The 25,187-nt window shown below is 42.8% G+C and overlaps 1 protein-coding gene across 1 annotated transcript; it reads left to right on the top strand.

Moving 5' to 3' along the window:
- Positions 1-8,077: 8,077 nt before the first annotated feature.
- Positions 8,078-24,436, top strand: Rwdd1 (RWD domain containing 1). The gene is made up of 7 exons (XM_052164083.1): positions 8,078-8,285; positions 13,924-13,989; positions 16,415-16,545; positions 18,090-18,233; positions 18,851-18,983; positions 19,432-19,494; positions 24,138-24,436. Exons 1-7 carry the CDS (start codon positions 8,213-8,215, stop codon positions 24,257-24,259), a joined length of 732 nt encoding a protein of 243 aa, XP_052020043.1. The 5' UTR covers positions 8,078-8,212; the 3' UTR covers positions 24,260-24,436.
- Positions 24,437-25,187: the final 751 nt, after the last annotated feature.

Below are 25,187 nucleotides of genomic sequence, written 5' to 3'. Positions count from 1 at the left end.
CAAACCATCCGTCTCATGGCTCTGGAATGAGTGAAGAAAAATGATGGCGTTAGTAAGATTTGGTGGTAGACTTGACAAACTGACATAAAAAAAAATTCACCAATTTGAACCTCAATCAGGCCCGCCTAAAGAAAGGGTCAGTTGTTTGAACCACATGGCCTCAGGGTTCCTGAAATGTAACTCAGGAACTATTCCCACATCACACACGTCAGAAATTGGGGGGGGGGGGCTGTAACATATAAAGCGCTGAGTCTTTCCACAGGAGTGGTTTGTAAAGCCAACTAAAACCAAAGTAACTACTAGCAAGTGAAGCTGGAGGGTTTGTTCCCCCACCCCTTTGACACCTCCAGCCGGAGCCGGTGTGGAGCTGCACAACCGGGACTGGGTTGTGCTTTACAGGAATCATGACTTATTTAGGTTTTCATTTTAACTCGAGTTCACTTTTGTTCTGTGCAGTTGATGCTATTTCCATTCTGTCACACGAATTCTGTCCTACTCATTCTTTTGCTCCTTTGGTTTTTTTTTGCGAGAGAGGGAGAGAAAACATTGTTCCCACCAGGCAAGAATAAGACCACCACTACCACAAAATCTGAGCCAAATTTAAATCAAGCTTTATTAAATACTTGCCAGGATGATGGGCACTGGCCAAGTCCATACCAGGCAGTGCCAGGAAATGGCACTAAATATTCATGAGAAGCTTATAAAGGCAAACCCACAAGATACTTCCCACCTTTGTCCAATTGGGGCAAGCATCCATCCTGACATATGTACTTCTGCCTATGGGACCTCACAGCCATCTGTGATCAAACACATTCTGTGTAGCTGGAGCAACCAACCTTATTTACAGAAGTGAAAACCCATAGCTGGTTCTCCTACAGAAATGGCCCCCACTGTTCCTGGAAGTTATCTGTTCTTAGCACTTCTTGTTCTGACACAACCATGCTGTAAGTATGGTTCCCTCAGAACTACTGCTGCCTTTGCTTTGTTGCCTTGATCTGACAGGTCCTCCTCATGTACACAGCTTAAAAATGAAGCAGGGAGCAGGAGGTGGCGGTGAGCAGGACCAAGCTGTGCGGTTGGTGCTGGGTAGGCACACCCGCATGTCTGCCTGATGTCACACCACACAGCACCAGTGAACGGAAGACACCCAGAGGCCAGCCCACTGCCATGGGCACTCACTGGTGGGCTATAGACACCCAGAGACCCATGCACTGCATGACCTGCCCGCATCAGAAGCCACTACAATGTGTGGAGAACGGATAGATGGAAGAGAAAAAGAAATTTCTTTGAGCATTATGAAGAGACGTGCAACGGGAGATGCAAGGTGTGCAGAGGAACAGTCTGATAGGAGCAGCCTGTGCTGTCACTGGAGGCCATGGTGAAGTCTAAGCTGACACTGAAAGCCATGTGTGGGTCCGTGGCCATGTAGCAGCCTGGGTCTGCCAATATCTGTAGCTCAAATTACCACTAACGACCAGGCAGATGTCCCTAGTCTGGGTTGGTGCCTGGGACAATGTTGAAGTCCAAGGGCAGAGCTGGCCCCACCCCTCATTGGATGCAGCACTCCTGAGACCTGGCTCAACTCCTCACCTGCTGCATCTCTTAGGAGAGCAGGCCCTGCACTTTCCTAGGCAGAAAAGAGGAGCTGGCCCTGTTGGCAGAGGTGCAGGTGAGCCAGCCTGAGGGTGTGGGTGAGAGCGAGCTGGCCTAGCCACTTACCTTCTGTGAGGTGTCAGGGGCAGAAGGGTGATGTCTTCCCTCTCCTGGATACCTGTGGCAGTCAGGAGAGCTGGCCGTGGGGTCATGAGTGGGAGAAATGGCCCTGCCCCACTAGCTGCAACATTAGGGAGAGCTGGCCCTGCGCCTTGCTGCCTCCTGCATTGCATGAGCTAGCTGGGGCAGTGCTGGAGAGCTTAACTTAGTAGTGTCGGTGAAGAACAGCTGGTGGTCTGACCAACTCAGCTGCCACCCAGGCCCAGATCCAGGGCTTTTGAGTTGCCCCCCCCCCCCAACATCTACCTTATCTATGAAGTACTGGAGTATGTGAAAGGGCCAGTCCTGCAGATCCAAAGCTGCACAAGTCCCAGTAAAGAGAATCCAGTATTGATGGTGTAGCTGCAGCCAGAGGCCACAAACCAGACCAATGGTTCATTACAAGGAACCTCTGAAAGTAAGGATGTGTGACACAACAGGACACACTAGAGCTACCGTGATGAGATGTTTTTAGCTTTAAAATTTTTGTTTTTATCTTGTTTTGCAAGGGTAGAGAAAGGTTGTAAGGGCAGAGGGTGGAATCAAAGGGATGGGAGGTGAGTGAGATTAGGGTGTGTGATGTGAAACTCCCAATCACATGTGTAGTGAAAAATTATTAAAACCCCTATCTGGTGCTTCTACCCCGCCTTGTTCATTGAGTTCCCGGATGAAAGACACAGTCACAACCTTTATATTTACAATAAGCCTTAAATAGCATAAAGCCGGGCAGTTGCCTACGCTGTTATGATTTATTATTTACTGTGTTCCTTCAGGGCTGCTCTTACCTCCAGTTGGGCAGCCCTCAGGGCCATGCTCTCTCCACCCTTAACCATGGCAACTTCTCCTTCCTCCTCTCCTGCACCTTCCCCTCCAATGGTCCACCTCTCCTCCTGAGACTGTGAAAACCTAAACCCCACCTATGTCTCTTCTGCCTAGCTCTTGGCATCTTTATTAAACTTGGGGGCAAGGTCATAGGGGCTTACATGCAGACTGTTTTGGAGGCCCAGCACTTAGCATTACAATAGACAGTAAAAGACAAAACCTCAACTAGAAAGTTAAAATTATAATAAAACAGCATTTGCCTCTGTCCATGGAAGCAGGTAGGCTAACTACAGATGTTCACCCCACCCTTCTCTCCCCCAATTTCAATCCCATCTCCTCTTCAGTTTTGTAGCAGACTACCTGCTTTGACTTCTCCTTAACTCTGCCCCAATTCTTAGGGGAGTTAATTGATATTGTAAACCAAATGGACTTAACATACTTACACAAAACAATATACCTTCTTTTCCACACCTCAGAGAACTTCCTCAAAATTTGACCACATTCTTGGATGCAAAGCAAGTCTTAATACAAGAATACAAGATACAAGAAAACTGAAATAACACCCTGAATCCTATCTGACCATCACAGATTAGAAACTGGATAACAACAACAAAAACCACAGAAAGCTTAAAAACTTATGGAAACTGAACAACTCACTCCTGAATAAAAATGAACACACAACAACCCCAAACTTCTGGGACATAAGGAAAGCATTCTAAGATCCAAGTCCATTGCACTAAGTTTCTACATTAAAAAAAAAAACCCAAAAACTGGAGAGATACTAACAACTTAGCAGTACACATCTGAAAATAACTCAAAACTCTCTTGTTCTAGACAGGGAAGCTAAGAGCCAGAGAGGCTGTATCATATCCAAATTTGTAAGGTAAAGACTTAGCAAGGCCCATTTGATGCTAGCATTAGTGCCCTGCAGGAGTCAATGTTAAGATTTCTGGGGATGACTCGTCCTCTTGGGCTGTGGTTGAGTCCTTAGGCAGCTGTGTCTGAGGTAGCCCATGCTCTCTTTCCTAACTTTGCCTGGTTTAGCTCTCTGTTGACCCTGGTCATTTTCTCTCTGCAAATAGTACATATGATACCATCCTTCTTAATGAACTGGAATTGGGATAAATCCTCAGCATATGCAGTACCTTCAGATCCCACTATTGCTTTTGTCTTATTTTTCATCGCCAGTCCTGTCACTCAACACCTCATCATTCCAGACCCTCATTCCTGCTGTTTTTGTCAATACTGTATTTTTAAAAATTATTAAAAGTGACATTGTATTGTTTAGTTTGCTACCTACTTTAATACACACTACTTCCCGGACTTTTTGCAGTCTTACAAGCTTATGTGTAAGACCCCAAAAAACCGAGGGTGCCCCAGCACTCCACACCCCGGAAGGCGACACCCAAATCACTCTTGAGAAACGTTCTCGATGCAATAGCATGAGGATTTCTTTATTTCCAGAATTCTGGGTTCCACAGCCATACCCCACGCAGGGGTAGAGGACTGAGGACCCCGTGAAACTGAAGTCAGGGGTATTTAAAGGGGAAAAATCACAAGACAAGGGTTGGAGGCCACAATTCACAAGGCAAGGGGTGGAGGACAAAACATGCATGGAATGGGGAAGTACAGAATGAGGAAGTAAGGAAGGTTAGAGATTACCTGGAGCAAACGTCCTTGGGGCATTGTATAGTTAAATGTCGGAACTAGAACTGGGTGGGCTATCTTTCTCAAGCTGAAAGCAGAAAAACAAGTTACTCTGTGCTGGGCTAGTTGCTTAGAGGTCTAAAACCATTGAGTTGGGGTCTCTCTTATGTAGCTCGTAAATGACTAAGCACAGGTACCTCGATTCTCGCCCCCTATCATGATGACCATTCTCATTACATTGTTTGCTGTCTGGCAGAGCCTGAAACACACCCATCCCTAACATTATTATTCACTACAGTTTAAATCAAAACACTAAAAGGATAATTTTCCCTTTGAAAATTTTCTGCACTTTCAGTGAAGGGCGTCCTATCCTACAAGATCTCCTGTTACTGCAGAAGGAAATAGAGATCAACTGAAACTGCTTGATAATCCTTATTCATGTATGACGAAGTATGAGCTGGGGAAATATTCTCGTCATTACAACAGCCCTGACACTCTCTCAAGGCATGATATCCAGGATTAAAAACAATATTCAAGGACTGGGGCCAGTGGCCAGTGGTAGAGCAGTTGTCTAGTCTGTGTAAATCCCTGGGTTTGATCTCCAGTGAACTGCCCTCCCCCCAACTCTCTCTCTCTCTCTCTCTCTCTCTCTCTGTCTGTCTCTCAAGGGCTCATGAAGACTTAAGTTTTGCTATAACATATAATAGACATTAAAAAGGAGTTTACCAAACCCTCCTTTTTTTTGGTAATTATTATTGAAAATTTTAAATTTAGTTAAAATACAGTTACTTTTTGCCCTTTTATCACCTCACATGCTGTTTTCAAATCAATGACCTTATTCTTTATTGGGGAATACATGTATAAATGCAATCTGCTGAGTCCATTTAGTGTTGCTTGTACGTATATTTTTTAGGATGGACTCCTTGGGACTGGTTAACCACTTAGGGTGCAATCTGTGAGGAAGACAACGTTCTCTCAGCAGTTACTGCCTATAGCTCTTCATTAAGTGGTGAGACTCTATGGATTCCCCCTTTTCACGTTGGATTTTTAGTGTCATTGTTCGGATCTTGTTTGAACTTAGTTTTGAGATCTCATGCATATAGAAACCCATCCTATCTAGATGACAACCTCGAAGTAGAATTCCTAGTCCCCTGGCTCTTACAATCTTTCCCCTCCCTCTTCTGCTGTTCCCTGAGCCTCGGGTGTAAGGGTTGGGTTCAAGATGTTTCATCATTGGGGCATGGCACAGAACTCGGCATTTTGATTAACTGCAGTTTCTGTTTCATGGTCTGGCTTGAAACGTAGCTTCTATGAATGAGGGATGAGGACTGCACTCCTCTGTGACCCCGAGCCAAGGGGACAAGTAAGGGATGTCCCCAGGCCTTGGGTAAGAGAGTGGTGATCAGTTAAGGGGCATCCCACATACTAGACGAAAACACGCAGATAGTCACTATTCTGTAAATTGTAGGATGGTTGTTTGTACGTCACCGATTTTGGCAGACTGTCTTCCATGTTATTCTGTTAGGAAACAAAGATGCCTTTGCTTTGGCCTTTGACCCATGTGTCAGTGGAATGTGCATCATCTTTGTCAAACGTATGCTGTCTTCTTTACCTATCATTTCTGATATCAGAACTTCATGATTCAAGTTAGTCTAGCCAGACTTGCTTGATTCTTCCCTTAGTAATCAGCATCAAGTCATTTTCTTTTCCTTTCTTTCTTTCTTTCTTTCTTTCTTTCTTTCTTTCTTTCTTTCTTTCTTTCTTTCTTTCTTTCTTTCTTTCTTTCTTTCTTTCTTTCTTTCTTTCTTTCTTTCTTTCTTTCTTTCTCTCTCTCTCTCTTTCTCTCTCTTTCTTTCTCTTCCTTCCTTCCTTCCTTTCTTCCTTTCTCTTTCTTTCTTTTTGGCTTTGGTTTTTTCAAGACAGGGTTTCTCTGTGTACCCCTGGCTGTCCTGGAACTCACTCTGTAGACCAGGCTGGCCTCGAACTCAGAAATCTACCTGCCTCTGCCTCCCAGAGTGCTGGGATTACAAGTGTGCACCACCACCACCCAGCTGACATTTTATTTTCAAAATGTACCTGGAACTTGATCTTTATCTTGCCAGTCTATGCCTACCCAAATCAGCATAGATTTGTTTAGCCATCTGTCTCTCTTTCAAATTTTGCCCATAGTGGCATCTTTTTTTTTTTTTTTGGTTTTTCGAGACAGGGTTTCTCTGCGTAGCCCTGGCTGTCCTGGAACTCCCTCTATAGAGCAGGCTGGCCTTGAACTCAGAGATCTGCCTGCCTCTGCCTCCCAAGTGCTGGGATTAAAGGTGTGCACCACCAATGCCGGGTCATAGTGGCATTTCTTAAAGACAGTCTGAGCCATTAGCACTTCAAGAATTCCTCATAATCTACACCCCGCCCCTTAACCAGATCACAGGGAGTGCTCCACACTGTCTTCCAACCCGCCAAGTGAACTGTCTTCTTCAGAACTTTAAAGCAGCAGTTCCCAGAAGTCCATTCTGGTAACCAATCATCGGAATTCCCTTGAATAAACAAATACACAGCATATATCTGAAATGTTAGGGTCTCAGAAGTTTCCTTTTCTCCCCTTTAAAGTTTAAAAGAAGGCAAAAAGCAACCCTTAATATATTTAAAACCAGAAATATATTTAATACTTTTGACATAATGTATTTCCTTTACTATAAGTAAGGAATACTTGCTAATTTACAAAACAAAAAAATCCTTTCTGTGTAAGTGAAGCACTGTGGCACACAACTACAATCTCAACACCACTGAGGCCAGAGTAGGGGTATCACGAGCTCTGGCAGTCTCGGCTAGTAAGCACGATACAAGCAAGCAACAACCACCTCGACAAAGGCAAATCCTAAAAAGCTCATCTATGGAATTTTATCAGGAGAAAACGTATAGCCGGCTTTAATACACAAGAAAGGTATAGAAATTTGGGGGAACATTTTTAGTATGTTTGGGGTATTTTTCCCGAGGTGTATTTGCCCACATTTTGTTTAAGCTAATACGTGTTCCTTTATTATAAACAAATATAAACCCAAGTAGCTGTTCAGTGTTCATTAAAAAAAAAAAAAAAACAAACTTATTTAGCTGTTTTGTTTTGCAGTTACTACATTTGACATTGTAGTGATGAACTTGAAGCTGACAAATCTATCAGCAGAAGTAGAACTAAATCAAAGTTATTATTTTTTTCCGGTATCTTTTTGTAGTTTTTGCGATGTCAAATCTGTTACTAAAATCTGCCCTTTTATCTGTTCGCTGAAGCACACCAGAAGACGTCTTTAGGCCAATTTTCTGCCTCGTTTATTTAAACTGAGGTCCAAGATCTAAACCTCTGGGTGGACTTCCAGCCTCCCTCCCGGGTTCCTGCCGGGATCTCCAGCTTCCTCAGCAGCAGGGACAAACCTCAGGATGAACCCCCACCCCAAGCCCTCCCAGCTCGGCTTAGGGAAGTCTGCACAGATCCGACCACTGTAAGTCCCAAGAAGCCAGGCAGACAGCCACCTACAGGCTGCTCCGGGCGAGGAGCAGCTAGGAAAGCGGAAAAGCGGAAGCCGGCGGACCTCCGCGCCCCGCCCTCGGCGACTCTACCACGCCCTGCGCGAGACCCAGACCAGACACATCGAGCTCAGACTGGAGATGCCTCTTCATCAGAAGCCTGCAAAGCCCAGCCGCAGGCCCTAGCTGTCCTTCCCGAACGTCGGGCGGGCTGCGGTCACCCTCCAGCCAATCGCGAGCGGCCGCGGGCAGGCAGCGAATCGGCGGCCGGCATTCCAGGCGCGACGAGTCGACCTCCGACGCGGGGATCGGGCGGCCCGTGGAGTCGGGGCTGTTTCTCAGCAAGCCGAGCCAGGCGTGGCTCCAGGCCTTTCCACCGGGACTCTGCGCGTGCGCCCGCCCGGCAGCTGGCGGCCGCGGTGTCCGCTGCAGCCTGCCGCCAGGTTGTCGCGCCGATGCATGGGCAGCAACGCGGGCCACGATGACAGACTACGGCGAGGAACAACGCAATGAATTGGAGGCTCTGGAGTCCATCTACCCCGACTCCTTCACAGGTGACTTTGGCGGCCGCCCGCGCTGGGCCGTAGGCCGGGGCCCCGCGGCCCTCCCTCCCGCTCTCCAGTCGGTTTCCAGCACCCTCTGGTCCCTTCCCCACTGTCCTGAAATCCGAAGGTCCGGGTAGCTCGGCGGAGGGCCAGGAATTGATCCCGACGGCTTTGGTTTCGCGTAACCGCAGCCATCCGAGATTCCCTGAAGCACGCGGAGGGAAACTCTGGCAGGGTGATGAGTTTCTCCAGAGCCGCTTAATGCCCCCCTTTACCCCCTCCTCTTTTAAGCGCTGGTGAAGTAGCCGCTGTTTTCCCCGCGGAGAAGATTGGGATGCTGACTTTTGAGATCAGGACACTCGGGGGGGAGGGGGTGTCCCTTATTTTCTCTACAAGAGTGAGTAGGCATTCTGCAGAATGTCGGATGAGCGATGTGGCCGCTGTGGCTCTTAGGTATCTTAGACGTCGTCCAGGTTCTGGAGGCCCAGGGAAGGCAGGAGGCTTGTGCTCTCTCCCTCCTCCAGCCAGAGGTCCCCTGTTCTTACACCCTGAAGACTTGGGGAATTCAGCCTCAGCTTAGATGTGGGAAGAGCCGATTGTGGCTAAGTGAAAGCATCTGTGATGAAATTCATGAGTAGAATCCTCCTTCCGTGTGAGCCTGTTTCTGTGGACAACCTATCTGGGATTTTCTCAAATTAGGGAAGCGCTCTAGGTAAAGTCAGTATGAACCCGTAGGCTTGGGATTGGCAGGGTTTACATTCCACAATCCTTCCTCTAAGTGTTGTCAAGTATCACTTACTGTTTGAATAAAAAAAACCTAAGGCATATTATTTAACTCCTAAACTCCAAAACCATCTCTCTCGTTGCTTAGGCTAGTTTTATTTCTTGGCTTCACTTTTTGACCAGTTTCTTGCAATGGAAGCATATTTTGTTCTGGGTTGCTAACAGGCAGATGTCTCTCAGCTACCCCTGTGTAGCCCCAGTCGTGTTCTTGTTCTCTTGCACCAGCAATACAGCTGTGCTGCAGATGTTAAGGGGATGAGCGAAGAGGCGTTTGAGAGTGTCATTACCTGGGTGAGTGTGTGTGAAGTCTGGCTTCCTTCTCTGTCCTTGCTTATATGTCAGTGCCTAACTAAAATAGAGTGCTACTGTCAGTTGTCCCATATAGTCTGAATTATGATGTTTAGACTTTCCTAGTACGTTAGGAATATGATAGGCATGGACCCTTTGTAGGCAAAAGCAAAAATGCACGAGGATACAATATTTTTAACTTGTCTTTCATGTTAGGGTATCCTTCACTAAATACCGCGCATGTGAGTCTTACAATGGTGACATCGTTTTCAGTCTTAAAGCAGTATTGTGTTGAATTTTGCTAGGTCCCAGTAGTAGTAGTAGTATATGAAATTCTTGTCAGTTGTACAAGTGCATGAGGGGCCTGAGCCAGGGTAACAAATGACGATTTAGGATTATTTTGCTGCACTTACCTATTCCATAGTAACCTGCTGAGCCTGCTTGAAATCCCTTTCTGCATCCTTACACATTTTTGCAGTAAATAAAATGTCTTGATTAATTGTTCTTAAGGATTTAAGGATTTTGCATTGTTGTTGTCCATTTTTGCTTGTTTGTTTGTTTGTTTTTTTGAGGCAGGGTTTCTCTGTGTAGCCCTGGCTGTCTTGGAACTCACTCTGTAGACCAGGCTGGCCTTGAACTCAGAAATCCTCCTGCATCTGCCTCCCAAGTGCTGGGATTAAAGGCGTATGCCAACACCACCTGGCTCCTTTTTTTTTTTTTTTTAATGAGACCTTTTAGGGAAAAGGTAGGACTTTTAAATTCAAGTGCTGTGATTAAAGGCATGCACCACTACCAGTTAACATTAGATTTTAAAAGTGAAGTAAAGGTTTATTTATATTGTATATGAAAGTCTCCTGGCAGCACCCATTCAGAAAAGTTCCTCAGGAAGGGGCTTCTGACTTTAGTTCTTGGTTATCTTTAAGGTTTCTCCATCTTGGTCAAGGAGCGGCAGCAGCACATAGGATAGATAGGATTGAAGGAGGAGGTGGGGGAGCTAGCAGTTTTTTAAAGATTTCCTGGTAACTGTTAGAAGGTATATCTGTTTTCATTTTGTTTGTAAGAGCTTATCGCATGTATAGAGTTTTCTAGAATTTCTTTTTCTTAGCTGTACCCATTTTCCTTTATTTCTCCTTCACTGTGGCAGGTTGGTGTGTCCTTGGCAAACCTGGATTTCTTCAAGTGTTTGATAGGAAGTAATGTAAATGTAAATATTTTACAACAGTTCAATAAGCTTGAGATATTTCTTACTAGAAATAATACTGTTTTAGTTATTGGTCCTTCTGTTAATTGGGCCTCATTGTTCTTTGTCCTCAATAGATCATAACTTTGATTTCTGCTGCATGTGGATATCAGCTTACCCTGGAAATGCCAGGGCGATTCCTGTTCCTGACTTTGAGGTCCTATGGTAGTGTTGGTTTTTTTGGTTCCAATGCCCTACAGTCAGTCCTCTTGTGGTTTCTCATTGATTGGTAGTTCGTCTTTGTTTGCACCACCCTTTCTGTTGTCCAAGATTAGACCATGTAGTCTTCCTCCTATCACCTCTCTGTGTCCTTTAGGCATATTTATTTACCAAGTGTTTATTAGCTACACGGTAAAGGATTCAGTCTATTAGGAAAGTAGACAATATACATTCAAGGGGAGAGAATAGCCCAGCTGTTTTGGAAAACTGAGAGATGATGAGTTAAGTGGAGCCAGGGGACAGTCTTTCAGAGGGACATGGCATGTGTAAGAGCAGGATTCTTGAGTGCAAGTGGTGACATTGCTAGATCATCAACTAAGAGGTGGGGCGAGGAACTGAGAGCATTAACAAGTGAGCAGGAACCAGATGACTGAGGGCTCCTCAGTGGTTAACATGGTCTAATTTGTCAGTGGGTCCTCCAAGCACAAACTGTACAGTGCTTATATACACTGTTATGTGTATTAAACCCAGTGTTCTCAGGACAAGGTTTTCTAGTGTTCCAATCATATAGTCCTGCCGCTTTCTATAAGTGATCTTAACTCACGGAGGACAAATAGAGAACTGCTTTTAGTTTTTGATGTTTGTCTCATCCCCCAACTCCACTCATTTGACCATTTGATGGGGTTTCACATAGCTAGCTAGCCTCCAGTGCCGTGTATAGCTGAGGAGATCCTTGAATTCCTGACTGTCCTACTTCCATCTCCTAAATGCCACCAGACCGGTCCTTAAGTGATATTAAAAGCATGTAATGATGTGATAAAACTTCTGCTAGAAAATGGAGCAGAGATGGTGGTTGGGTAGTGGGGTTACTCTCCACCCCATACTCATCCTTTGATTGTGTAACGCTCGTATTTTGTTTGTTACTATCTTCTGTGTCTGCTGCTTTCAATCTCTGGCAATTTTTTCCCTCTCACTTTTTCTCCAAAGTAAGGATTCCTCACAAAGCTGCTGTTGTCCTTTGTCCTTTTTCTTTCTAATGATCTCATTAATCTAATTCCAGTGATTTACTTAATGCGGTAGCTTTAGCTATTACCAGAAGATCCAAATTGGAGTCAGACCTTGTTTGGCTCTCTGGTGTCCTCATTTCTGATTGTCTGCTCTTTACCTCTGTAGCTTTCTCTCAGTTTAAAGTACATCATGCCTGATTTCTTCTATACTCCTGTTTGGTTCAGTGGCACTGTATCCGCAGGTGCAAACTCAGCCCGTCATTACCATCTTAATTTCCTGTTATTCCCATGGCTGCCATCCTAGTTCAGAACCTCATTATCCTTGCCTGATTGATGGTAGAGGTTGCCTGGTTTCATCTGCCTCCCATTCTCTGCACTGTTGCTAGGTTTGCTCTCCTGTGCAGAGATGCAGTTCAGCTGCTGGAACTGTCACTGTCGAGGATTACAGTGTCAAACATACTCACTATGTCCACTCACTCCTACGTGCCCATCCAACAGACAGCTTTAACTCTTCACATGTTCCTCAGCTTCCCAGCCATTGTGCTCCGCCACCAGGGTGTCCTAACACACATCCCCTTCTTCCTGCCTACTTGGTGATGGCTTTTAGCCTCATTCAAATAACATCCCTGAAATTTGTCAGCAGGGAATATTTTCCTTTTTCTTTTTGAATGAAGTCCTGTGTGGTTTATACAGCCCTGCTGCTGAGAGCTTCAGAACTGTAGGCAGTGTGACAGCTCCGTGGTTCTCATCTGTGGTGTCAAGGTGGTGATGGATTTAACTGTTTCTGAGATGCCCGCCATATATCTCAATATGACGGAAATGAAAATCTTATATATAAAGTAAATTAATTATGTTTAACCTCTTAAATTTAGTTGACTGTAGTCTTGGTATTGGATTTAAAGGATTTTTATTTAACTGCTTAGACCAGCACAAGTACAATGTGGTGCTCAGTATGACTGTGTTTGTTAGACTAATTAATAGCCTCCTGGGGCCCTTGTTGCTTGGTATGTTGTTGGGTTAAAGCTTTGATTCCTGTGGTCATGGCATTTACATTTCATGATATATCAATGCTAAGGAAGAGGAACGAAACGTATCTAATATAATAAACACCTGAAATATGCACAACCTCTATGGGAGCATATAACAAGCTTTTAATGCCTTTTCAGCATGGACTATGCTGTTTCGGACTAGGATGTACGGTTCAAGTCCAGGTAGAGTGCTTCATCAGTTGGGCAAACTGCTTTTGAGTCATTGTAGATGTCCATCATGGTGTTTTAAACTTGAGTCACAAGGAAGGCCTCTGTTTTAAAAACAGTATTGATAACACATGTCTGAGGTGGTTTGAGGAAGGCCCGGGCACTTTAAAGCCATGCAGTCTCCCTGGTGACTTGAGTCATCTGTGCTCTTCAAGAGTTCACACATCTGCTGCCAGCCTTGAGAGGCTACTTCTCAGGCCTGGCATAAAGCTTAGGCACCGCAGTCACCCCTGCGGCTAGGAGCTTCCTGGTTTATTTCTCACTTGCTTTTTAATATTAATCTTTTTTTTCCATCTTCGTCCATTAGTTTAGTCCATTAAGCCAGTATTTTCTGACTTTGCAGAACCAACAGGGCCCTGGAGGTGTGAGGTTTCTCACAGTGCTCTGTATATTCTTGTGTGGGAGTAGATGATCAGCAGATGTTATTAGACATGCTCTAAAATGGTCTTAGAAGCCTCCTTATTTATGTAACCGCTACTTACAGGTCTTGCTTAGTGAGTGTTCAATAATTTAATGTTCAGAGTCATAGCCAATTTCTTTATAATTATGTGAAAGGTGGCTCAGTCTCTTGGAAAGATTAGATTTGACTCCACTTAAACCTGTAGAAAATAACCCATTATAACATGAGTATCAGTGGGTAGTGGCTGGTGGAAAAAAACCTGCAAAGTTTTTGTTTACCATTCTGTTCAGGAATCATTTGGAAGGGAATTTCATATACAGTTAGATTTTTGGAATAAAATATAAATGACTTAATATTTAATTGGTTAGAGAGTTATCTACTAAAGGTACATCTTTGCAGATTAAGATTACTCTTGATTGAAATAGTGGGTTTATCATTTCAGGGTTCTGTTAGTCTGTGTTGGTTGAAATGAAAATGAAGCACTTCAGTAACCACTGTGTGTATTTTCTTGCAGTGTTATCAGAAAACCCACCCAGCTTCACCATTACCGTGACATCGGAGGCTGGAGAAAATGATGAAAGTAAGATGGATTTGCTCATGGCTTTCCTAGGCTCCTTCTGCAATCATTGTTCAGGGCACTGCAGGTGGAGAGGTGCTGTTACTGTGCATGGTTATTGTGTTTGCAGCCTGTGTTTTCTGTGTGAGCGTGACTCTGAGGGACAGAGGCAGCCCAGGTCTGTAGTCAGGCACAACCAGTATGTGTGGTATTTAAACGTGAAGCAGATAGGTTCACAATGCACATGATGAAGGAACAGCAGAGGCTTTTGTTCAAAGAATTTATCAAATGATTATTACCTTTTGATTTCTGCTATTTTCTTTGGAAGTATAAATTATTTATTGACCATTTACTCTTATAAACAGGTGGATTGTATACCTATCTAACCCATCCTCCAAAGTAAAACAGCTTTAAAACTAATAAATTAAATAAATTAAATTTAGCAATGAAGATTATCTATTTTTGGTCTAAGTCAGTTAATTTAGTAATTTAAAAAATGATAAGCTGACTGTCTCAAGTATGGTTTTCTCAGGTGGCAACACAAGTTCTGTGAGGAGGAATCAGTCAGTTTTAGGGTATCACTTGAAAACTGTTAGTTTTTTAATAATGGAAAGTGAGTCCCATGTCAAGATATTTTAAAATCTCAGTGAAAAGGATGTTAGACACAGTTACTCTTTCTGTACTTTTATAGATAAGTATCTACAAATGATCCATTAAAGTTCCAAATAAATACTGCCCGGAGCCCCCTGAGCTCTTCAGCATCAGTTGGCTATGTGAAACCAGTATGTGCACAGAAGGCACTGCTGCTTGTGACAGAATTTCAATTTTCTTACTAAAGTTTCCAGAGATCATTCTCATATCTGAACAGTACCTTTTTGGGAGCTAATAGCACTCTTATGAAAACAACTGTGTACAGTTAATTTTTTTAATTTGAGAAATGTTTTTAACTGTTTGAAATAATGCCTAGATTCTGCTGTTTTTGTCTCTATCCTTTATTTCAATGAACTGATTAGTAGAAGAGTAGCAAAGGGAGTAGATATTGAGTGTCTAGATGTGGCGTTATAAGTGAATGTTTAAAGACTTGTCGCACTAGTACTCCAGGCAAGTTATTTCATCTCATCCAGTAAATTTTTAGTGTTGATGGATAGAAAAATATGCTGTTGTGAGTTTAAATTAGTACAGGAGAGCTGCTCAGTCATGGAGCAGGAATGTAAGAAAATATCCTTTGTGTGTTTCTACTTATGGAATAATACTGTAAGGAAAGTATCTCAACACAAGTAAATGTGGAATGTTATAATAAGATTAGTTCTGTCCTAACTAAGAAATGGTGACATACTTAGGAAAGTGAGTTGGAATGATGTACTGGTTAGGTCTTAGATTATAGATATGTCTATCTTCCTTTTTTGTTTTTATTTTTTTAAGTTTATTATTATTTTATGCACATGCCTGCCTGCTGCAGAGTCTAGAAGACGGTTCAGATCTAGAGTTATGGATGGTTAAAACACTGTGTGGGTGCTAGGAAATTAACCAAGGTCCTCTGGAAGAGCCCCCTAGTGCTCTTATCTGCTGAGTCAGTCATCTTTCCAGCCTCTGGTGTATGTGTGACTGTATCTAGACATGTGCAGAGATTAGAGAACAACCTTCGGTGTTGGTCTTTGCTTTGCATGGTCTGCAAGCTTTTTCTGTGTCTGCCTCCTGTCTTGTCACTAGAATTCCATGTGTGCTATATTTTACCCAGCTTTTATGTGGCATGGACTATATTTCCTACCTTTCATTCTTTGAATTGCTAAGTAATTATAGTGCTCTGATTTGGTAAGTTCACATGTAGTGAAATGATTCAATTACATGCATAGATAGCATTATGGCTATCACTGCTTTTCTACAATGAATACCTGGTATTGCTTATAGTAGAAGCAGTCAGTTTTGTAAAAAGCTTATGCTTTTTTAGCAGGTGTGGTAATACAAGCTTATAGTCCCGGCATTTAGCCTCTCAAACTGCCAGTGCAAAAACATGCCACTTAGCCACTCGGTTAGCACCATTCTCCTGGCCTTGTGTATATTAGAATATTAATTCTGGGCTCTAGCTTAGTCCTCTGCACTTAGGAGCTTCTGCTAGTAAAGGCTGCTTGTGAAACGATGGCAGGAATTTTGTTAATACTATTTTGAAGTAGGTTTTTGTTTATTTAGCCAGGATTTTTTAAAAAAATGGTTTTTGTTTGTTGTTCTCTGCAATCCAGTATAGTCCTGCCTCCACGTGGTGAGTGTGTCACGGGCAGGAAGCAGTTCTTCCGTTCTCTCCATTTCTTCGATTCGTCTTGTTGAGGTTGTTGCTTATATTATTAATTCTTTTGTGCTACTTTTCTCTGATGTTACAAATTATTAACTTAATAGAAATACTGATTTTTATACTTTTCATATGTTCATATTAAACTTCTGGCTTGTGCCTTAGCTGTCCAGACTACTCTCAAGTTTACATACAGTGAAAAATACCCCGATGAGGCTCCCCTTTATGAAATATTCTCCCAGGAAAATCTAGAAGATAATGATGTCGCAGACATTTTAAAATTGCTGGCTTTGCAGGTAAGGAAATCCTTTACAGTAGCATATTTTATTGGCCTTTATTAAATGTTGGCTAGAAAATATTTTTAAATATATGTAAATAGTACATTGACCAGTCAGAATTTATGATACATAACCACAAAGCATCTTTTAAAAAAAGACAGGAGTTTTATTCTATGAGAATTTCATACATGTATATAATGCTCCTGCCGAGATTCCCCTCAGTATAACCTTCCCCACCTTCATGTCCTGTTCTTTCTTCTTTATTGTCTTAAAGATTTATTTTGCTGGGCATGGTGGCACATGCCTGTAATCCCAGATCTCAGGAGGCAGAAGATCTCTGAGTTTGAGGCCATTCTGATCTGTAGAGCAAGTTCTAGGACAGCCAGGAGTACACAGAGAAACTCTATCTTAAAAACAAACAAAAAAGATTCTTGTTATTTTTAAGTATGCATATGTATGTGTCTGTCTCTAGGTGGGTATGCTCATATGACTGCAGGTGTCCTCAGAGGTGTCAGATCCTCCTGGAGCTATGGTTACAGTCAGTTGTGACTGTCTGATATAGAAGCTGGGAATTGTAGTTTCAGCTTCTGAAAGAGCAGTTTGTGCTCTTAACCCCACAGAGCTCTCACTCCAGCCCTTGCTTTAAATAGCTCACAAAGACCAATTGGTGCTACCCAAATGTAGTTGGCTAGGGGCCATTTACTGGAGCACAGGCAACCCACTGTTAGCCATACCCCAAAGAAAAATGACTTATTCCCATAGAAGCAGCTATCAGCTGCTCAGAGCTCCTCAGCTAAGAGTGGGGCCCGTGCCCTCTCATCAGTGCTGGAACTTTGGAAGGTTTGGTCTAGTGCAGGTTTTATGTAGGCTTCTATAGCTGTCATGAGATCACAAATATAAAGACTATATCCTGTCTAGAAGACACAGAACAACACCTCCCTATCGTCTGGATCTTGCAGTCTTCCATGATGCTCTCTGAACTTGGGGACAGAATGGGCGGATAGACATGTCCCATTTGGGGATGAGGAGTCAGCAGTCATTTGTTCTAACACTTTGTGCTGTTATGATTCCCTCATGGTTGGATACACTTTGTGGTATTGAAGTCATCCACTCTGTTGAGCTGGGCTTCATCTCTGATGTTACGTGTATGTCCTCTGGAAGTGCTCTTAATATTAAGAAGTGACCCTTCTTTATCTTCCTCACTAGTTTTTCATTTGAAGTCTATATTGTCTGATTTTAGAAAAGTAATACTTATTTGGTTCCTAGGTCTGTGTCCTAGTCACTAAAGACCAGGGCACATGTAGCCCAGGGTGGCCTTGAACTCTCTGAAGTCAAGAGTCTCTGATCCTTTTGCTTCCATCTCACAGATGCTGGGACTTAAGTACTGTTGTTTCTGGCTCCATACTCAAATTTAAATGCCCACTTACCCAGCTGTACGGGGTAACTGAGCGAGGAGTCATGGTATAAACATGGGATTTAGTTGTTATAATATCTGTGTTTCTTTAGGCAATTTATACTTTCCTGACACGTGCGTTTCTTTCCACCTCTGTTTCTCTCCACAGGCGGAGGAGAATCTCGGCATGGTGATGATCTTCACCCTCGTGACAGCTGTTCAGGAAAAGTTAAATGAAATAGTTGATCAGATAAAAACGAGAAGAGAGGAAGAAAAGAAACAGAAAGAAAAGGAAGCAGAAGAAGCAGAGAAGGTATACTTGAAATCCTTGTTTTCATATTCTTCACATCTCTCTATAGGCTTAGTTGATATTTAGCATCTACTTTTTCCTGATAATGTTAGTAACTTGCTTTTGGAAAGCACAATAGTGAGACTAAAAGGTGAATTTTCCTAGCAGTGAAATTGGGTTGAGGACATATTGTAGCAGATGACCGATTAATAACGCACACTCGTGTGAAACCAATACATGTAAATGCTTCCCATTTCCAGTTAATGCAGGGTATCTAAGTGGGAGCTATCAAGTCCTGTCACAGTGATACAAACATGGCCAACTCCAAAGAGAAGTAAAAAAGTGGTGGCAATGCTGTGAATTGATGTGTATTGAAAACATATAAAACCAAGAACTTTCTTAATAATAAATAGCTATGGTGAGGACAATAAGTACATTGAACATTATCTTTATTTTTTTAAGTTTTGCAAGAAGAATATTTTTAAAATTTGAGTTTTCCAGAGTAAGATGCTGAAATTAAATAGAGAGCTAGCCTAGGCAGACATGAGTAGTGTCTGTCTGTGCTTCACTGTGTGACTGTGGGCGTTAATGGTTAAATTACTCCCTCTTTGACATGACCCCTGTGTCTTTTATTTTCCAAGAAACTGTTCCACGGCACTCCTGTTACAATTGAGAATTTCTTGAGTTGGAAGGCCAAGTTTGATGCAGAACTCCTGGAAATTAAAAAGAAACGAATGAAAGAAGAGGAACAAGCAGGGAAAAATAAACTAAGTGGTGTGTATGGTGCCCCCTGGCCTGGTCAGTCCTCCCACCCCATAGCCATCTCCCGACAGCAGAGATGACTGGGATGGATTTCCACAGCAAACATGCATACACTCTTCACACGCAGTTCATAGCTCCTGTGAATGCTATGGCTTTGTTTTGTATTTGCTGAGTCTGGACTTACTAGATCCTTCGACAAGAATACTGAGGACTAAAGCCTTCAGAGCGATAGAATCAAACCTGTGGTTCTCTAGACATAGGGAACCCAGGCTTTTCATGTTTTCTGTCTTAGTGTCAATACATGTCTTGCATTCTATGCTATTGCACAGTACATAAATTTATTGAAATTCCCAGAAACACGAGGTTCAGATTTGTTTTCTTGGGTTTTTACCTTCTTAAGTGATTACAGGGGATGAAGCAATGCTATGGTATTTGAATTAAGTATGTTTATTTCTTTTAGGGAAACAATTATTTGAAACAGATCATAATCTTGACACATCTGATATCCAGTTTTTGGAGGATGGTAAGATACTGTTATACTTTCTTGTGGTTGTACTATCTATGAAAAGCAGAGTACTATTTATTATTATCATTATTATTAATTTTAGTACATTGCTATTTATTTATTTCTCTATTTTTTTATTTTATATTTCAAATGTTATCCACTTTCCCGGTTTCCCCTCTGCAAACCCCCCTATCCTGAGCCCACTTACCCTGCTTCAGTGAGGGTGCTCCCCTACCCACCTATCCACTCCTGCCTCACCACACCAGCATTCCTCTACACTGGGGCATGAAGCCTTCACAGGACCAAGGGCCTCCAGTCCCACTGAGCCATATAAGGCCTTTTCAGCTCCTTTAGTCCTTCCCCTAACTCCTCCATTGGGGTCCCTGTGCTCAGTGTGATGGTTTGCTGTGAGCATCTGCCTCTGTATTGGTCAGAATCTGTCAGAGCCTCTCAGGAGACAGCTGTATCAGGCTCCTGCTAGCAAGCACTTCTTGGCGTCTACAATTGTGTCTGGGTTTGGTGACTTGCTTTTCCGGTGGGATGGTTCCCCAGGTGGGGATGGATGGCCTTTTCTTCAGTCTCTGCTTCACTCTTTGTCGTATTTCCTTTAGACAGGAACAATTCTGGCTTAAAAATTTTGGAGGTGAGTGGGTAGCCCCTCAACTGGAGGGGCCATGCCTAACCTCTGGATATGGTCTTGATAGGTTCTTTCTCTCCTTTGTGGGTATTTCAGCTGATGTCATCCCTGTGGGGTCCTGGGAGGCTCTTGCTTTCTTGGCATCTGGGACTTTCTGGTTGCTACCTCCAGTTCCCCATTCCCCATTGCTATAGACCTCTGTTCAGTTTCCTGACCCTCTGTACATCTCCTTCCATACCTAATTCTTCCCCACCCCCTTTCCTCCTAAGTCCCTCCCACCCTGTTATTTTCCTTGATTATTTTGTTACCCCTTCGAAGTAGGACTGAAGCATCCACTCTTTGGTCTTCAGCTTCATGTGGTCCGTGAATTGTATCATGGGTATTCCATGCACTTTGCCTAATACTCACTTATCTGAGTACATACCATGTGTGGTCTTTTGTGATTGAGGTACCTCACTCAGGATATTTTCTAAATCCATCCATTTGCAAATTTCATGATGAAGTCATTGTTTTTAATACCTTTGTTGTATTCATTCCATTGTGTAAATGTACCACATTTTCTTATCCATTCCTCTCTTGAGGAATATCTGGGTTGTTCCCAGCTTCTAGCTATTAAGGAGTGTTCTTCTTTCTCCACATCCTCTTCAGCATCTGCTGTCACCTGAGTTTTTGATTTTAGCCATTCTGACTAGTGTGAGGTAGAATCTCAGGGTCAGTTTTGATTTGCATTTCTCTGATGACTTAAGGATGTTGAACATTTCTTTTTTTTTTTTTATTATTCTGCAATTTTTTTATTTATATATTTATTTACAATTCAAATGATTTCCCCTTTTCTGGACCCCCACTCCCAGAAAGTCCCATCAGTCCCCTTCCCTCCCCCTGTTTTCCCACCCAACCCTTCCCACTTCCCTGTTCTGATTTTGCTCTATACTGCTTCACTGAGTCTTTCCAGAACAAGGGGCCACTCCTCCTTTCTTCATGTACCTCATTTGATGTGTGGACTATGTTTTGGGTATTCCAGTTTTTTAGGTTAATATCCACTTATTAGTGAGTGCATACCATGATTGATCTTTTTTTGGGTTACCTCACTTAGTATGATGTTCTCCAGCTCCATCCATTTGTTTAAGAATTTCATGAATTCATTGTTTCTAATGGCTGAATAGTACTCCATTGTGTATATATACCACAATTTTTGCATCCAGTCTTCTGTTGAGGGATACCTGGGTTCTTTCCAGCTTCTGGCTATTATAAATAGGGCTGCTATGAACATAGTGGAACATGTATCCTTATTACATGCTGGAGAATCTTTTGGGTATATGCCCAGGAGTGGTATAGCAGGATCTTCTGGAAGTGAGGTGCCCAGTTTTCGGAGGAACCGTCAGAATGTTTTCCAGAGTGGTTGTACCAATTTGCAACCCCACCAGCAGTGGAGGAGTGTTCCTCTTTCTCCACACCCTCTCCAACACCTGCTGTCTCCTGAATTTTTAATCTTAGCCATTCTGACTGGTGTAAGGTGAAATCTCGGGGTTGTTTTGATTTGCATTTCCCTAATGACTAATGAAGTTGAGCATGTTTTAAGATGCTTCTCTGACATCTGAAGTTCTTCAGATGATGAACATTTCTTTAGGTGCTTCTCAGCCATTTGAGTTTCCTCAGCTGAGAATTTTTTGTTAGCTCTGTTTCCTATTTTTTAATAGGGTTATTTGGTTCTCTGGAGTCTAACTTCTTGAGTGCTTTGTATATCTTGGATATTAGCCCTCTACTGGATATGAGATTGGTAAAGATATTTTCCTAATCTGTTGGTTGCCATTTTGTCCTCTTGACAGTGTCCTTTACCTTACAATTGCTTTGCAATTTTATAAGGTCCCATTTATTGATTCTTGATCTCAGAGCGTAAGCTATTGGTGTTCTGTTCAGGAAAATTTCCTGTGCCCATGTGCTCGAGGCTCTTCCCCACTTTCTTTTCTGTTAGTTTTTTCGTTTTGTTTTTGTTTTTTGTTTTTTGGATTTGGTTTTTTCGAGACAGGGTTTCTCTGTATAGCCCTGGCTATCCTGGAACTCACTCTGTAGACCAGGCTAGCCTCGAATTCAGAAATCTGTCTGCTTCAGCCTCCCAGATTGCTGGGATTGCAGGCGTGTGCCACCACCGCCCAGCTTATTTTTATGACCTTAAAATCAAAACCCAAAGCTGAGCATATTAGCTCACCACCTGTGTAATCTGTGCACTTGGGGGAACAAAATTGCCTGAGTTTGAGGCTGTTCTGTTCTACCCTGCAAGTTATAGGCCTGTCTGGGTTGTAGAGTGAGACTGTCTCAGACAAACTAAAACCAAACAAATCAGAAATTCACTAGGCTATTCTCTTCTGATTTGCTGAGGAATTTCAGATTGTTTATTCATGTCCTTCTCTTGTGCTTTAGAAACTTCATTAGCTTTACTTGTCCCTCCCCTCTCTCTTCCCCTCCCCTCCCTCCCTCCCTCCTTCCCTTGTTTCTATAGTGTCTCACTGTATATAGGAGTGACTGGCCTGGAAACTTGCTACAGCCAGATTGGCCTTGAACTCAGAGATCCTCCTGCCTCTGCCTCGAGTGCTGGGATTAGAAGCACGCCCCAACATGCTTGGCCTCACTTATTCCTGAGTCCTTTCTTCTCGGAGGTCAAGGTATCTCTTCATCTCTAGTAGGTTTCCCAGAGACCTGCTGTGTCTATCTTGGAAATGTCTCCCAGCAATTTCTGGCTCTCATTTGGAGGTTTTATTGTGTTTTGCCTGGACGTATTGTAGCCACTTAAGTCATTCTCTCAATGGTTTTTCTCTTTAAAGATCTATTTATTTATTTATTTATTTATTTATTTATTTATTTATTTATTTATTTATTTATTTATTTATTTATTCATTCATTCACTCATTCAGAAACTGGAGTTACAGATCTATGAGCTATCTCATGTGGGGGCTGGGAATAGAATCTGGGTCCTCTGGAAGAGCAGCCAGCCCTCCTATCATCTCTCCAGACCATGAATCTGTTTCTTGGAGCTTTGAATATTCTATAGTTACTACTCTGCTTCTGAGAATGTGAAAATCATATTTAACCATAAAACTTTGGTGGGGAGAAACTATATAGTTCCATTTCAATCTGGCCTTACTGTGCTACTTCCAGATATTTTCCTCAAGCCTCTTGTCTTCTAATTGGAAATGCCAAGATCTTATCATTTTGTATATTTATATACTTTTAGAATTGCTTGTCCTGACCCTTGTGTTCTGTTGGATTCAGATATTCTCTGACGATGCTTGAGAAGCCATCATGGCTCTTGGCTCAGTTCCTCTGTGGCCCGGACTCAGTGCATTGTCAGTGCATTTCTGGCCGTGGGCCTAGTCTTTAGCAGCTGAGCCATCTCTCCAGCGCTGTTGTGTTATTTATATAGACTGTAGTTTATATGGGCTTTCTACATTCTCATTGGATTTAATGCCTGTAGAGTAGACTCTTAAGAAGGAAGGAAGATAACATTTGCACAGATGGAGGAGTGCTGTGGCATCCTGCTCTGTCTACTTGAGGCTATCTGCAGGGTGGGTTTGCTGAGGCAGAGCCTGGCCAGTGCTTCCCATAGGGCTTAGACATTTAGAGCCTTTGCTATCTGTTGTATGTAAAGGGAACTAGGCAAGTCCTATCTGACAGTCAATTAAGTAGGAAATTATGGATCAGCTTTGATGATATGCATATCTGCTGCCAGGAGGTAAGCTGAGCTGTGGGGCTGTTCTCAGTGAACTATAGCTTTCTACAGTGTCATTAAGTATTCCATGAGCCTGCTTTAAACTAGCAAGACTCTAGGCTATGACTGTGAAGACTGGCATTGCTCTTCTATTGTCGGAGTCTCTGCTGATCAACTTCAGAAGGATTCGCACTGGTAGCCTGGGAGTCATCACTACCCCTTACTGCCTACACACACACACACACACACACACACACACACACACACACAGAGGTTGTGTTTTTTCTGGATTATAAGGTGAGGCTGTTTTACTCTTCACAGCTGGGAACAACGTGGAGGTGGATGAGTCACTGTTCCAAGAAATGGATGATTTGGAGCTGGAGGATGGTGAGGATGATCCTGACTACAATCCTGTTGCCCCAGGGAGTGACTCCTCAGACTGATGGACTGTCCCTGTCTCCAGCGAGGCGTGACCGCCACAGCATCTGTGGCTATGCTGAGGGGGTTTGGATCTTCCTTTCGTTTTTTTCTAAGAAAAAACATATTTTTCAGGAGCATATTCTTCTGATAGCTTTCATCATTAAACTTAATAAACTGCCCATAAAATTTCAAATATAAAATGTTTATTTCCTCTTATTGAGCAGTTTAGATGTTTTATGAGTTAGTGTTGGAGAGAGCCCCCTCCTGTATCCCTGATGTAGGCTGCTGCGGTTGATGCAGGACATTGGCGTGACTCAGGATTTCTGTGCTGGAGTCAGTGGTTACTTTGGATTCCAAGCATCTTATGAGAAGAATGAGTGGAGAGAACAGTAACCAACATGGACTCCTAGTGCCTGGCACAATAATTTTGAGTTTTAACAAAATTAGAAGCTCAAATATTATGTAGGGAGGAATAAAATAGACTTTATCATAGTGGTGATAGTATTTGATTCAGAATTTGAGGGTTTTGAGGTATGCCTTCCTGGGCCCTTTGTGGGTTACAGCCAGAAACAGTGGAATCCAACCTGATTTTAAAACAGCTCAGACTCATTACAGCAGTTCTAGAGGTGTTCTAACATACATTTCTGACTGAGCCACTGGCCTGCTGGTTTGTCTTAACTGGGTTAGTGTTTTTCCTGCCAATTAACCAGTCAAAAAACTGTTCATTATTGAAAGAGACATATATCTAGATACTTTCATATGGGATGCCCTCTTCATAGTAAAGTGTGATAGTTGGTTGGGGAATCAGGTAGGTGAGCCAGGCTTCCTTTGAGCTACCCAGTCACTACAGTTTTAGAAGGTTGACTTGACCCTGGTGGAAATCACTTGTACTGTTCCAAGTCCCAGGTACCATTTTTGACCTTTAGTCAAAAATGTCTGTCATATACCCAC

The sequence above is a fragment of the Apodemus sylvaticus genome, chromosome 19 (genome assembly GCF_947179515.1).
Source record: "Apodemus sylvaticus chromosome 19, mApoSyl1.1, whole genome shotgun sequence".
NCBI classification, from domain to species: Eukaryota; Metazoa; Chordata; class Mammalia; order Rodentia; family Muridae; genus Apodemus; species Apodemus sylvaticus.
This window is presented reverse-complemented; position numbering and strand designations above follow the sequence as displayed.

Bases quoted from the DNA above. Each gene is read 5' to 3' on its own strand.
- Rwdd1 (XM_052164083.1), top strand. From the start codon at position 8,213: ATGACAGACTACGGCGAGGAACAACGCAATGAATTGGAGGCTCTGGAG. The intron at 8,286-13,923 runs GTGACTTTGGCG...ATTTTCTTGCAG, and splicing joins CTACCCCGACTCCTTCACAG to TGTTATCAGAAAACCCACCC. The intron at 18,984-19,431 runs GTGTGTATGGTG...TATTTCTTTTAG, and splicing joins AGGGAAAAATAAACTAAGTG to GGAAACAATTATTTGAAACA.